The 15,524-nt window shown below is 37.3% G+C and overlaps 1 protein-coding gene across 1 annotated transcript in view; it reads left to right on the top strand.

Moving 5' to 3' along the window:
• The window catches only part of LOC142344519 (uncharacterized), a 61,323-nt gene extending 59,147 nt beyond the window's left edge, over positions 1 to 2,176 (top strand). Inside the window, exon 4 of the mRNA XM_075396244.1 lies at positions 1,958 to 2,176. Coding sequence (XP_075252359.1) covers positions 1,958 to 2,176 — 219 coding nt within the window. The remainder of the gene's footprint in view (positions 1 to 1,957) is intronic.
• The last annotated feature ends 13,348 nt before the right edge of the window (positions 2,177 to 15,524 follow it).

Genomic DNA, 15,524 nt, shown 5'->3' with positions numbered 1-15,524 from the left:
AGTGTTTGATTGTTCCGAGCTCACTTTGCATATAGATTCTCCGCATACAGATAAGTCAACGTCATCGTAAGCCAGGAGGCTGGTGATTGTTTCGTTTGTGATGAATAAGTTGATAATATGTGGAGAGCGATGGATTGCAGCAATTGAAAAAACAATTCGTTTTTGAATGAGAGATGGTGCATGTTTAGAAGCAATGTGACTCTGCAGTTTCTAGTTGTCCGGAAGTGACTGGGAGCATTGTAAGCAAACTCTCGCGTGAAGCTTCTGATTTTTGCTCATACTTGATTTCAAAATAAGCTTATCGCAAGAACTTCGAAGTTGTATATGGTCCGACTTTTGGAGCATCTCAGGAAAGGAAATAAAATTTAAGATTAGATGTGAGAAAGGAGGAGTAGCAAAAATTGTTAAAATGGAGGTTGCACTGCAATGAAATAATTGTCAGAAGTTGTGAAGATTATCGTACTCAACTGAACAAATAAATCTGAAATATGAAAACAAACGGAAATCAAAAGTCCTTTATTTAATATGACATAATTGTGACCACAGAGTGACTTAACTGTCACGTTATTATGGCGTAGTTATGACGCCACTATGACGTGATTGTGATGTTGAGTAATTGTGACGAAAACAGAGTGAATAATTGTCCTATCATGTGAGAATTTTATGATCATTAAAATATGACACAGTAGATTTGTTGTCAAGTATTCATCAGACTTCACAAAGCAGTGGTCATTCACCTTGAAACAAAATTACTGGGATCACGTGAGAGATTTGGTTATTACAATTCAGATTTTGAAACTTTTAAAGTTGTGAAGTTACGAAATTGTGGGAATAATCGGAAGAATAAATTAGGAAAAAATTGAGTAATTTGTTTTTGAATTTTGGAAATTTTTGGAATATGCTGATAAAAATGGGTATTTTTGGCTCAAACGTGTTAATCTCTTCAGAAATTGGGTATTTTGGTAAGAATTGAGTATTTTTTGGCAAGAATTGGGTATTTTTTTTGCCAAGAAATGGATATTTCTTGGCAATAATTGGGTCAATTTTGGCAACAGTCGAACAGTCGAGTGTTTTTTGCACAAGAATTGGACTTTTTGGAAATAATTGGGTATTTTTTGCCAAAAAATATGGTATTTTTTGGTAGGAATTGGGTATTTTTTGGCAACAATTGGGTGTTTTTTGACGAGAATTGGGTATTTTTGGCAAAGAATGGTCAAATTGGAAAAATTTAGGTATATCAGCCCCAAATCAGTTAAACTCTAGTACAAATTGACTGAATTGCCATGAAAAATGATGAAATAGTGTTCTCCTGGCGTAAACGAACAAAACAAAATTATAATTGTGAAAATTATGCGCGAATAAAGTGTCTGAGAAAATGATTAAAAGTAAAAGTTCCGCAGATACATTTTACTAAGTAGAAGGTTTTATTAAGGTTAGCTGAAGTGCATTAGAGCGGAAAATCACGACTGGATGCATTCCCCGGGGTAATTGTGATTAGATGACAGGTCTATTGTTCTCAATCACTTTTTTCAGGTACCTACGTCTTTGGAAAATTGATGAAAATAGGCTATACGTAATCTTTATACATATGTACGTCCTTTTATCCCCCCCCCAAGTCTGCTTAACTATTACTACTTATCTTGTTGCCAATATAATTTTCAACGGAGTACACCAAATCACTACTCAGGACTATCACAGCTTGTCAAGTATAATTAATGGATTTTTTCAAGCTTTGTCGTTGTTCAAGAAAATTATATTTTCCAAAAAAGCTGTTTTGAAAAAAGATCATTGTTATCATAGTTTTTTAAGCAAAAATTGAGTTTTGATTGTGTCGCTTTTCAAAGAGGACACCAAAATATTAACACCGTTTCGACGTGCATTAAATCAACTTTCAGTTTGAAGTTTTCATTTCAAACATAATCAGTTTCATCTACAGATGAATGTGTTTTTTTTCTAGTTAATGTGGCAAAGCTCGACATATATTGGTTGCGCATACGCCGTGTGTGGAATCCTAATGGATGTAGTGTGCCACTATATTGACATGGGCAATATGTTCTACGTTCCAGTGTTCAAAGACGACAACTTCTGTGCTCTCAATGAGAAAATGAGCAGCTTGAAGGCACCAGTTGACTCGATGGGCACTTGCTCGGATTTCGATGGATGCCAAAGAAAATGAACTAATGTTGGATCTTGCGGCTTTTCTGTTGGAAATTAACCTGAACATCCCCCTACATCGACGGGCAACTGATATTTATAACAAATGAACTCCGTATTTTCACATTAGATAATATAGGACTTGGGGCATTGAACGACAATGAAGAGGGGTCGCTCGCAAACATCTCTGATTGGACTATTGAATTTCTTCTATTTGGTTTCGGTGTTCTGAAGTCTATCATTGTTTTGGGAAAGGAAATGGTTGGTGTCTATAATTTTTTCCAGCTAAGTTGAGGTTTTTGTTCACAAGCAGAGAGGGCATTTTATCAACAGAGGTGACATTCAATTAAATTGATCATGTCTGCTGTATCGACCGAGAAAAGCAACGAAAATTCAATGCAACAATTGTGGAAATCATGTTTTTGTGACTTTTTGTGTGCAACTGAACGCATATTATCCAGTTATCGATCCAATGAAATAAGGCAGCCGTTAGAACAGTGGAAACAGAGTCTATTAAACTTAATTCTCGACTGAGTGCAAATCCGGCACTTTTCATTTTTGATTTTTTGGTTAACTCGATATACGTTGTATCATCAAATTTTTGCGTGATTGTTCAAAATGAGGGGTGGTAGCTGACAGGAAATATGATTAAGTTAAGATCACATAATAAAATGGTGTCCTGTTTTTTCACCCCTGATTTTTTAGCCCTCTATCAGTTAAAGCCTCAATAAATTAACCCCTATATTGTTTCAGCCCGATTTTAAGCGTTCAATAATTGAGGACAATTAGGTCTGAATTATTTTAGTCGAATTAGTCGAATTAATAGAGTTTAAAATCGGAGTAAAAAGAACGAGGTGCGAATATAGATTCTAGACTAGGGCAGTTTCTGAACTTTTTGATTCAAAAGAAATTGAAAACAAAGAGGTCAGACTGGTCAAGTGATACTTTTCGATCAAAGGCATTGCGATAAAAAATTCAGTCTGGTAATTATTCTTCAGTTTCAAACAAACCTAAGATATTCAGTGCTGCACTCTTGAACATCATTAGTTTTGTGATCCCTAGACGAGACCAAATGGTTATCTTGCAAGATTCTGCCAGAATCTTGCAAAATATGGTTATCTTGCAAGATTCTGGCAGAAAAATGGTCATCTTGCAAGATCTGCCAGAAAAATGGCTATCTTGCAAGATATAGAAGAAAAAGGGTCTAAGCATTAAAATAACCAAATGAGTGGAAAATTTTTATTGAAAAAGTGGAAAAACTGACTCTATTAACTATATTGCTCAGTTCACCTTGGGATTTTGTTATATAAAAAGTGATAAAATAAACTTTTCTAAAGTTTTAAATATGCATGTGCTACAAACCGTATTGCTAAACGTATTCCTAAGGTAAACCTTTGTATAAGTAAAGATGAGATTAAAGTTACCTTAACTTTAGTTTAACTTGAGTCATAAAAAGCATCCGGAGCGTTCCAGCTGATGATATATAATGTTTTAATCGACTTTTTGTTCTGTACATGAGACTTTTCTGTGATTCCTTTCAGTTTGGATTATTAATAGTTAGCAAGGACACAAAAAACCAATTGTCAGTACTCAATTGAGAGAGAAGAAACACATAGTAACCGCAATATAATCAATCAAGCCTTTTGTATTGCGATACTACAACGTTTCTCAATGATTAGAGTTGTACCTGGCGAAAATCGTAAACGGTCACATTTCACAACCTTCCAATCCCTTCTAAACTCATCCTATAGCAGAACGGCACTCCTACTGAAGCCATCACACAGTTTAAGAAAGAAAAATCGGGTTCAAAATTTTTTTGCCCTAAATTTAATTTTCTCTCGGGCCTAATCGGAAAGTTTCATATCAAATTTACTGTCAATAACGTGTTTGAAAAACTCGTTTCCGCAAAACAGGTTCAATGATCGTTTCAATAGTTCTTTCTGTTCACAACAAGTGTGAGCCACTTGCTAAGCACCATAAAAGGTCATAAAAAAGCATCCGGAGTGTTCCAGCTGATGATATATAATGTTTTAATCGACTTTTTCTCTTTTTTTTTTTGCTTTATTTTTCTCCATGTTACAGCCGAGGAAGTTCAGGCGGTCTGCAACCCATCTTCAACCCATCTGCAACCCATCTTCAACCCATCTGCAACCCATCTTCAACCCATCTACAACCAAGAAAACAAAGTCAAGAAATGAACCAAGAGAAAGAAAAAACTTTTCAAGAAAACAAAGTCAAGAAATGAAACAAGAAAGCGAAAAGTTGAAAGGACTCCTTTTCTGATGCCTTAGATTAATATTTTTCTGATGTCTCTTGTTTTTCTCTTGATTTTGTCGATGCCCAGAATATGTGTACATTCAAATATTGAGACATTAATTATTTTCATTTTCAAGGGCTTAGGAGTGGATTCAGCGCGTTTTTCAAGTGTAAAATGTAGTTGAGAAAATGGCTATCTTGTAAGATTCTGGCAGAAAAAAAATGGCTATTTTGTAAGATTCTGGCAGAAAAAATGGCTATCTTGTAAGATTCTGGCAGAAAAAATGGCTATCTTGTAAGATTCTGGCAGAAAAAATGGCTATCTTGTAAGATTCTGGCAGAAAAATGGTTATCTTGCAAGATTCTGGCAGAAATCTTGCAAGAATATGCATATTCTTGCAAGATTCTGGCAGAATCTGGCAGAATCTTGCAAGATAACCATTTGATTTCGACCCGGGATATTTAAGTCCTTCGAACTTTATCTTTGCTAATTGTTTTTTAGCACAAAACTACTGACCTTCAAGAGTGCAGCACTGAACAGCTTAGGTTTGTTCGAAATCAAAGAATAATGACCAGGCGGATTTTTTTTATCGCAATGCCTTTGATCGAAAAATATCACTTGACCAGTCTGACCTCTTTTATGTTCACTTTGATTTGAACCAAAAAGTTCAGAAACTTTCCTAGTCTCGAATCTATATTCACACCCCGTTCTTTTTACTCCAATTTTAAACTCTATTAATTCAACTAATTCGACTAAAAATGACTCAGACCTATTTATCCTCGATTATTGAAGGCTTAAAATCGGGATGAAACACTATAGGGGTTAAATTATTGAGGGGTGAAATGATATAGGGCTAAAAAATTAGGGGTGCAAAAACAGGACACCATTTTATTATGTGATCTTACCTTAATTATATATCACGATTACTATACCAGTAGTGTTATGTAATTCTTCTTACTACAATGCGGGAGTTACGTAGTACTCGTGACCTTGTCTTCTTAACTGCGTTAACGTACTTTAAATGTTTTTTTTTAAAATTTACTTCATACATTTAGTATCTTCCCTGCGAAATTATGACGGTAGTCTCATTGACCCTCTAGATCTTATGTACTATTAGAGTTACTCTGATGGAAGAAAATACCCGATTTTTCCGTATTCCGTACTAATGTATTAACCTACGATATTTTTGCAACTCAGTCTTCAAGAAGGAGTCTTCGAGAAGACCTTCGGCTATTTAGATGATCTGGGAAAGTTCGTCACAATAGCCAAGAATCGGCACCGTTTGAAAGATATTGATTCAACAAATTTTATTGGTCCTAATCCTAAAGTCAGAGATACTTCGTTCAAGCCCCTGTACGAAGGTCCTAGTCCTGATCCAACGCCAATCCTTGAACGCAAAAACGACTAGAAATATGGAACTCATAATAAATTAGCAAATAAGATTGCGCAAGACAATCGGAAAAGCTTTAATGTGTGGAAATGAATCGAGGAAACCAACAGATCAAAGGGCCTTTTCTCTGAAAAAGTAAAATGAGCAAACAAACTAGCATTAGATTAGCCAATCGAAACGAATGGGCAGAATAAGCTGTATTTTACAAAAAAGCATTTTGATTTGAGGTCAATAAAAATTTAATTTAGCTTTAAATAAATTGGGAAGTTGAGAATTTTACCAAATAAATTGAGTGTCTGCAGTGGCGTAACTGACATGCATTCATAACATTGTTTTTCCTCGATTTGTCAGTCTGATATAAAAGCAATACTCTTAAGGATGTTTTGGTCAAATAAGCAACATTCTTTCCATATAGATTTCCAATAATCTTTGAGTGAAAAAAAATGTCCTGAAGGAGTGCATATTATCAAATTTTTTCAATGTTGCGGCTGCTCAAGAATCTCAGCGGAACCGATATATCACAGCCTGGTTCTCGAGTTTTACGCCGGCGTGGTTCTTCACTGGGTTCGATTGACTAACAATCTCGCAGAAATAATTTGTCGCCCGGACGTATTAAAGGACTGTAACTTTAATTTTGTTGATTGAAGTTAAGAAAATCCTTAGTGATAATCTATGTTCAATCGCGTGTTGAAGTTTGTAAAGCTTCAACCAGTGTTAGTAATGTTGCTAACTTCTCTTCAAGTAAGCTCAACTAACTTAAAACTCGCAAGATCTTAAGATCTAGCAAAACTTAGCATAAAAGAATAAAGTTGTTAAAGAATCAAATTTTTGTCAATCTGAGAGCCAACTGCTCTGGGTAACAGTTTCTAATGGTTCTAAAAACAATTCGGTTTCACTATTCAAACAATTGGGTTAAAGTAAATAATCAAATAATTCTCATTTATAACATCATCGCTACTTGTTTCTGATTGGTTAATCAAGAAAATGATTTAGGTCATTGTTTACATAGTAAATGTCAAATTACTGCAATATTTATTTTTATTGACATAAGCGCGTATGGTTATTACGTGGCTCTAAATGCCTCGAATGTACGGTATTTCACCTTTAATGGTCATCTAAAATAGCATAAAATGAACAACTTAAGAAATTTAACAATAAATAACAAAATATCAAAAAATGCCAACTTTGCACCATATAAGTGCTTATAGCCACACTTGTGGGTCTGATGCAGTAACGTTCATTGGGTCCGTGAGTAGGTTAGAGGTAACCCTAACCGTTTGACATAACCTCGGGTTGCTCGGGTTTTGCCTTCCTAAAATCGGGGGGGGGGGTGTGTACAGATTTTCGGTCCCAACTTGTAAATTTTTTCAGTTTTGACCATTTCTGAGTTTTGACAAATTTCAAGTTTTTTTCAGTTTTGATTTCGTTTTGGTTGGTCTGATGGCTCATGTTTCTGTTCTTTAGTGGCGTCAACATCGCCGGCCCTGTTTTCGTTCTCGGAAACCTCATCATAGAAGACTGGCACCAATTTCACTACTGGCCTGTTGAATTCGCCATGTGCCATCTTGACTCTCGCTGATCCTACGACACCATTGTGGCCTTTAAAGACTTGGATGACTCGTCCCATCTTGTACTCACATCGTCTCACTGACTCGTCCACCATCCAAACAAGTTCTCCTTCTCTCAGGTTTCTCACATGTTCCTTTGACTACTTTGACCCCTGGTTCCATTCTGGAAGATATTCACGGGTCCATCTTTTCCAGATCATGTCGGCATATGCTTGAGCCGTTTTGAAAGATTTTTTCAGGTCATGGTAGCGTTCATTGGATGGCATAAAGGGTGCATTCTCGTTCTCTCGCCCTAGCAAGAAATGATTAGTTGTGAGTGCTGTCAAATCTTCAGGGTCGTCACTTACTGCTGTCAGGGGTCTTGCGTTGAGAGTCTGCTCTACAACACACATGGTTGTACTAAGCACCTCGTCGGTGAGGCTTCTGTTGTCCAAGATTGCAATCATGACCTTCTTGCAACTTTGAACCAGTCTTTCCCAGATTCCACCAAAGTGAGGAGCTCCGGGAGGATTACACTTCCAAACAATATTTTTCTGTGCTAAGTCACTCTCAATTTTAGCCATGTCCCACTCGTTCATGAATGCTTTCAACTCATTGGCTGCTCCAGCAAAGTTTGTTCCGTTATCACTAATGATGGTGTTCGGGTAGCCACGTCTTGCAATGAATCCTGTCACTGCGGCTAGACATGACTCGGTGTCCAATGACTGCGCAACTTTGATGTGTATTGCTCTCGTTGTCAAGCAAGTGAAGAGGCAGCACCATTTCTTCAGGGTACGTCGTAGGAACTTGAATTCAAAGGGTCCGAAGTAGTCGACTCCGGTATGGGTGAATGGGAAAACATGTTCATCAAGTCGTTCTCGGGGTAGATCCGCAATCGGTGGGTGGATTGGGTTGGCGTTCCTGTGTCTGCATTTGATAAATCTTGACTTGATTTTTCTTAAAGCATTTCTCAGACCAATGATCCAGTATTTCTGTTGGAGCATGTTTCTCACGTATTCTGTGCCCTCATGTAGGTTGTCTTGGTGCGCTTTCTCCAACAGAAGTTGTACAACTGGGTGTTTTGCTGTTAACAATATTGGGTGTTTTGCATTGTAGTCAAGGTTTGAATGCTTCAGTCGGCCATTCACTCTAACTGTTCCATCCTTCTCTATGAATGGTGAAAATTTGGCGATATTCAATGTCTTGGAGATTTCCTTGCTGTTTGTTATCGACTTCGAAACATTCGCGAAGCTCTCGGCTTGAACAAATCGCAACAGAATTTGTTCTGCTCCATGGATCTCGTCTGCTTTGAGAGGTCCCTTCTGCTTCGTCTTGAACCTCATGCAGTAGGCAATAAAGTTTCTGATTCTATTGACGCTGCTGTAGCGGTCCCAATCAAATGTTTGATGCAATTTAGTTTCTGCGGCTACAGTACTTGTAGCTTGCTCAGCTTCAACTTTGTTCGCTTGGCACCACGGCTTTGGCCATTTTTCTTCATCTGTGTGGAGCCATGCCGGCCCGTTTAACCACACGAACTCCTTGAGGCCTGCGATAGACATTCTTCTAGTGCCGATATCTGCTGGGTTTTTGATGCCTTTGACTTGTCTCCATTGATCCATGGAAGAGATTTCCAATACTTCCGCTGCTCTGTTCGCAACGAACACTTGTTGTTTCTCGTGTAAAGACTTGGACTGCCTATTTTCTGTGCCAGCTATCATATTGCCACCGCCAGCAATTGACATGGCGTCATCCGTATTGCAAATTGCTGGGATAAGTTTTCCGTTGTGAAGAATCAGTTTCTCCACTGACTGCAAGGTATGATTTTGATTTAAGGCATGTCTTTCGGAGATTTTGGGCTCACCACGTTCATCATGTTGAGTCTTTGCTGTGTCTCTGGAACTGTCTTCTGCTACTATGGAACAATTTCCTCCGCATATCTGTTGAGATGTTTTTGTTGCTATGACATTCTCATCAGTTTTGTGGTGAGGTTTGCTTGAACAATTTGTTTCAGTTTCCTCCACAATGTTTCTAAACTTTTCTGTTTGGCACAAGGGTACTTCATACCGTTTCCAATCTGAGAGTCTTTGCCGTTGCTGAACATAGTGCAGTTGACATGGTTCGTTAACCCAATGAATCTCATGCACCAGATCGGGTTTTTCGACAATTTCGGAAATGAGTGAGTAGTATATCTGCTCTTCGGTTATCTCCTTTGTGATTTCTGCTGGGTTAGCCTTCTTCTGTGCAGAATCAATTCGTTCTTCAATTCACTTCATTTGTTCGTCGAGTTCCTCAATTGCTTCATTGAGAGTCTCTAGACGCTTCTGTTTTCGTTTGAACAGCTTTCTGTCTTGCTTGGTAGCAACTGTTTGTACCAGCTGAGTCTCATACTCCTTTCTCTGTCTGTCAAACGAATGTGATTGCTGCTGTAGCTCATGCAGCTCTTCTGTTAAAGACACAATATCCAAATCTCTTGGTTTCTTCTTTTCTTGAACTGAAGTTTCCTCTGATTTTGATCTGGGGTTAGTTTGACTCATTTTGCAAGTTGAGATTTGCTCAGCTACCGCTAGCTGTTTACTGCTCTCAGACTCTGTCCTCTGCTGCTTGCGAGATTTTGTACGTCTTGCCTGGAAACAACTAACTTGAAGAAGTTGCTCTTCTACTACTCCATGACTGACAATTGGAGCTACTGGAATTTGAAATTGCCCCCACTTCAGTTCTCTGCACTTGTAAGTTGCTGCATCCTTTGACACTACTGGGACATATTTGTAACCCACTGAACCACTCGGAAAAATGTTTTGTCTTCTTGTTTCCAGCTGTACTGAAGTTGACAATGGAGAGTTCAATAACTCATACTCCTTCACCTTCTGATCAATGATTTTCTCAAGCTCTGCAATTTCTTTCTCCGATTTATAAAACGTGTCACACATTTCGTCCATTTTTCGACAAACTTCGCTGTTTGCCCGAGAACGTTTGTAAGCATCATTGTGCTTTACTGCATAGTTGATACATTCTTGTCTTTTTTCAATTTCACGGCTGAGTTCAATTTGAAGAGTCGATATCTCTTCCTCTAGTCGAGCAGACAACTGCGCCATTTGCCAGTTCGTCCTCTCTAAGGCCGTTCTCACTAAGTTGTATTTTTCATTGTTTCTCTCAATGTTTTCACTGATTTCTTTTTCGATCCTGTAATACCGGTAGATATCAACGTAAGGGTTTTCGTCCCAATGATTTCGTTGCCGTTCACGTAACACACCGTGTTTCTGGCTGACTGTTGCCAGTTCTGTTTCCAGACGACTTCGTTCAGTTACTAGGTTGAACATCTTGCTGTTAACTGTCAATAATTCTGTTGCGTTGTTGTCACCCATGTGTGACAAGAAAGGTGCTTGAATGCAACGCTCAAGTCTTTTCCACACTAAGTTTGTTTACTGATTGTCAAGATTGTCCAAAATAACAGCTGTGTTGTTATCGTCCGGATCCTGTTGTTTGAGTTGGTCTACCAATTCGAATTAACATTCGTTGCTGTTCGTATCTTTGTTCTTGTCCGTGTCCTGTTGCTGTGGTCCGGATCGTGTTGCTGTTGTCCGGGTCGTGTTGCTGTTGTCCGGGTCGTTGTTGCTGTTGTCCGGGTCGGCGGACCAAATATTGCGGCTGCTCAAGAACCTCAGCGGAACCGATATATCACAGCCTGGTTCTCGAGTTTTACGCCGGCTTGGTTCTTCACTGGGTTCGATTGAATAACAATCTCGCAGAAATAATTAGTCGCTCGGACGTATTAAAGGACTGTAACTTTAATTTTGTTGATTGAAGTTAAGAAAATCCTTATTGATAATCTATGTTCAATCTCGTATTGAAGTTTGTAAAGCTTCGACCAGTGTTAGTAATGTTGCTAACTTCTCTTCAAGTCAGCTCAACTAACTTAAAACTCGCAAGATCTTAAGATCTAGCAAAACTTAGCATAAAAGACTAAAGTTGTTAAAGAATCAAATTTTTGTCAATCTGAGAGCCAACTGCTCTTGGTAACAGTTTCTAATGGTTCTAATTACAATTCGGTTTCACTATTCAAACAATTGGGTTAAAGTAAATAATCAATAATTATCAGTTATAACATCATCGCTACTTGTTTCTGATTGGTTAATCAAGAAAATGATTTAGGTCATTGTTTACATAGTAAATGTCAAATTACTGCAATATTTACTTTTATTGACATAAGCGCGTATGGTTATTACGTGGCTCTAAATGCCTCGAATGTACGGTATTTTACCTTTAATGGTCATCTAAAATATCATAAAATGAACAACTTAAGAAATTTAACAATAAATAACAAAATATCAAAAGATGCCAATTTTGCACAATATAAGTGCTTATAGCCACACTTGTGGGTCTGATGCAATAACGTTCGTTGGGTCCGTGAGTAGCTTAGAGGTAACCCTAACTGTCTGCCATAACCTGGGGTTGCTCGGGTTTTACGTTCCCAAAATCGGGGGGGGGGGAGTGTACAGATTTTCGGTCCCAACTTGTAAATTTTTTCAGTTTTGACCATTTCTGAGTTTTGACAAATTTCAAGTTTTTTTTCAGTTTTGATTTCGTTTTGGTTGGTCTGATGGTTCATGTTTCTGTTCTTTAGTGGCGCCAACATTCAATATTTGTGCCATTTGTTTGAAATGGTGCATTGAGATGTCCTGAAATCTGCTCCAATTCCACTTGGCAGATATTTGTGCCATTTGTTTGAAATGGTGCATTGAGATGTCCTGAAAACTGCTCTAATTCCACTTGGCAGATTAAAGCAAGATTCTATTGACCAATTTGCAAATGTATTATGCCACGGAAAACTGAAAAGGATAATAGCTGCTATTATTAGCTAAATCAAACCATCATCAGGGTATGAAAAGCAATTAATTGCTTTTCAATGTTTACAGCTAGAGAAAATTTGCTTACCAATCTTAGCATTTCAACACTTATGCTGCTTCAAAATAGATTTCAAACGACAGGAGGGGCTATTTGATTTAAAGGGGGCTGGAGTCTAGTCAGAGTTTCTGCACAAAAATAAACTTGCGTATCAGACTTAAACATTAACTGCTCGGCATCACTGTCCTTTAACTTTCCATCTTATCTTTGTTTTTTTAGCAGCAGATTTAATTTTCGATGAAGAGCAATTTAGATCACCTTAAAAATTAAAGCGTTTTCACAAAAAATCGAGATTAGAAATCAAAAAAAAAATTCTAGAAATAAAGCGCAAAACTTACTCTAGAATTAAAAAGCCAAAATAAAGCGCTCTCGTTCGAGAGCAATTAAGCATGAATTTTGGTTCTTGTTAGCTTTTGTTTGTGAACTTGTACTTGTATCAGCAGAAAAGAGAGTCAGCGGCCTTCAAATATTTCCCAAAACCCTCTAGCGCTCGTCTTTTGTTCTTCAGCATCGCAGATCTATCTAATTATGAATGAGGTAACCTCTTATGACTTTTGTCTTTAAAAGACCTTTGCTGAATGCACTAGTGTTTCTGTTCAGTGAAGTCTTTAGAATATATCCTCAGAATTTTGCAAAACAAAGAAGTAGTGTGCCTGATCAGCTGAGAAACACGCATGGCCCACTGGTAGAACGTCAATTTTTGGCGCATTTGCAACCTTCTACAACCTTAACTAAAGAAAAGCCAATTGTGCTAAATGTCCTTAATTTGAAGGAAACTACTATTAGGACATTGGTATGGTTGAAAACGCAATTTGAGGTCAATTTTATTTAGCTAAAATCAAGACATATTTTATTCTCCAGCCAATTTCTAGGACACTTTATTCGTCCAGCTAAATTCCAGGATACGTTTTATTGTTTAGCCAAGTGCCAGGACACGGTTTTATTAGATAGCCCAGTCTGATGACACGTTTTGCCTAGCCAATTTACAGCACAGTTTTTAATGTCCAGCCAAATTCCAGGACACATTTCATTTTCAATCTGAATCCCAGGATACGTCTTATTGTTCAGCTAAGTAGCAGGACAAGTTTTGTTGTCGATCCAATTTCCAGCAGCACGCGTTTTCTTAGCTAGCCAAAATTGATAACATTTTTTAGTATCTAGCCAACTTTCAGGACATGTTTTACTGTCCAGCCAAATTCGAGGACACACGTCATTGTCCAGCTAAATCCCAGGTTACGTTTTATTGTTCAGCCAAGTACCAGGACAGGGTTTTATTAGCTATCCAAGTCTGATGACTCGATCTATTATCTAGCCAATTTCCACAACAATTTGTATTGTCCAGCCGAATTCCAGGAAACATTTCATTGCCCAGCTAAATCCCAGAAACGTTTTATTGTTCAGCCAGACTCCAGGACGAGTTTTTTTTAGCTAGCCAAATCTCATGACAAGTTTTATTATCTAGCCAATTTCCAGCACAATTTTGATTGTCCAGCTAAATTGGAGGACCTGTTTTATTGTCTAGCCAAATGTCGAGACAAATTTTCTTGTCCAGCCCAGTTCCAGAACACATTTTTGTCCAGCTACATTCCAGGACTGGTTTTATTAGCAAGCCAAAATTCCAGGACACTTTTCATTGACCAGCTAAACTCCAGGACGTTTTTTAATGTCCAGCAAAATTCAGAGACTTCTTTTATTGTCCAATCAACTTCCAGGACACATTTTATTGTCCAGCTAAATTCGAGGACATATTTTATTTTCCAGACAAGTTCCAGGACACATTTTATGGGCTGACCGGTTTTGATGACAGGCTTTATTATCTAGTCTACTTTGAGGACGGTTGTTTTAGTTCCAGCCGAAGTCAAGGACACTACTTAAAGTCCAGACATTTTTTTATACCAAAAATCTTTCAAGGACAAGCGTTTCATGCCTTATATCGGTGGAGGACGATCTTTCGATAACTCCAGGTATAGACTAAGGTCCCCATTTACCTCAACGCATGAAAAAAATGTTAATTTGATTAACAGTCAAGGATCAACGGCGCTTTAGTGCACACTTTGGACACCACCTCAATGCAGTCCAGAATAGTTTTGTAAAAATGGACACATCGTCCTCTGTTAGTTGTGCCACGCTGTAAAATGTGGTCTTTGATACCGGGAGGAAACTCGTGAATACATACCGCCAATCACGCACTAGGAAAATGTTGACAGAATCTTTCTCAATGACTTCTTCATATCTCCCATTCATTGTGTAGAAGAAGTCTTTCACAATTTTCTCTTTGGACGTGTCTTCTTGTAATTGTTTGATGACGGTCTTTGTATTGTAGCCAGGTGTAATGGGCACGCTTGCCATCTCTCCCAGTTGTTCCGAGTTGTTGATGTACATACTATATTTAACAAAGTATTTTTTAAAATTCCTACTTAAAATTTGTTGTGTCAAATTTGTTAGGAATATGTCAAAATGGGGATAAGTGTAGTAAAATTAAAACGAACAATCTAATGTGATTTATCAATTTAATTCTTCAAATGATATACTACGTGTTTTGAATCATATGGATTGACATGTAAATGTAAAGGCTGTGGTCACAGGCATACAATTTACATGTTTGAGTTGAAAAAATACATATTGCACTTTGAATTACGCAATAAGATTTCACAATCAAAGATAAAATCATATAGTTCCAAATCAACTCGAAATTGTACTTAAAACTTTATTGATTTTACTTTGACTCACGAAAAAGAAAGCGTTAAATCAACGCTTGTAAATTGAATATTTTTGTTCTTTAAAATCGTTTCAATGGTTAACAAAGATCATCTTTCATGCATTGGATTAATGAATTTTCTGTTAATTTCTGTTAATGAATTTTCTGATGATGATTTTTCTGTTTTCATTTAATGAGTCTAAAAAATCAGTATTTTTCTTAAGTACAGCTTTGAGTTCAATCGGAGCAAAACTATGTGACGATTGTTAATTATAATTTTATAGCGCAATTTACGTTTTTTAGTGCCATTTGAGGCACTAAAATATAGCTTTAACTGTATTCGTTTAAGTTTCTTAAATGCATTTTTTTTCAGATTGAACAGAGTAAACATATCATGTTAGCATTCGAAATTTGCGCCCAGCATAAACTTCAATTAAGGTGACCATATTTAAGTCCAAGTTTTAAAGAAGAGGTACTATAATTAGGCCAAATTTGAAAGAAGAGGTACTATTTTAAGCCCAAATTTTAAAGTTGAGGTACTATATTTAAGCACAAATTTGAAACAAGAGGTACTAT

The sequence above is a fragment of the Convolutriloba macropyga genome, chromosome 1 (genome assembly GCF_964194025.1).
Source record: "Convolutriloba macropyga chromosome 1, txConMacr16.3, whole genome shotgun sequence".
Taxonomy (NCBI): Eukaryota; Metazoa; Xenacoelomorpha; order Acoela; family Convolutidae; genus Convolutriloba; species Convolutriloba macropyga.
The sequence above is the reverse complement of the archived record's forward strand: the minus strand, read 5'-3'. Positions and strand labels throughout refer to the sequence as shown.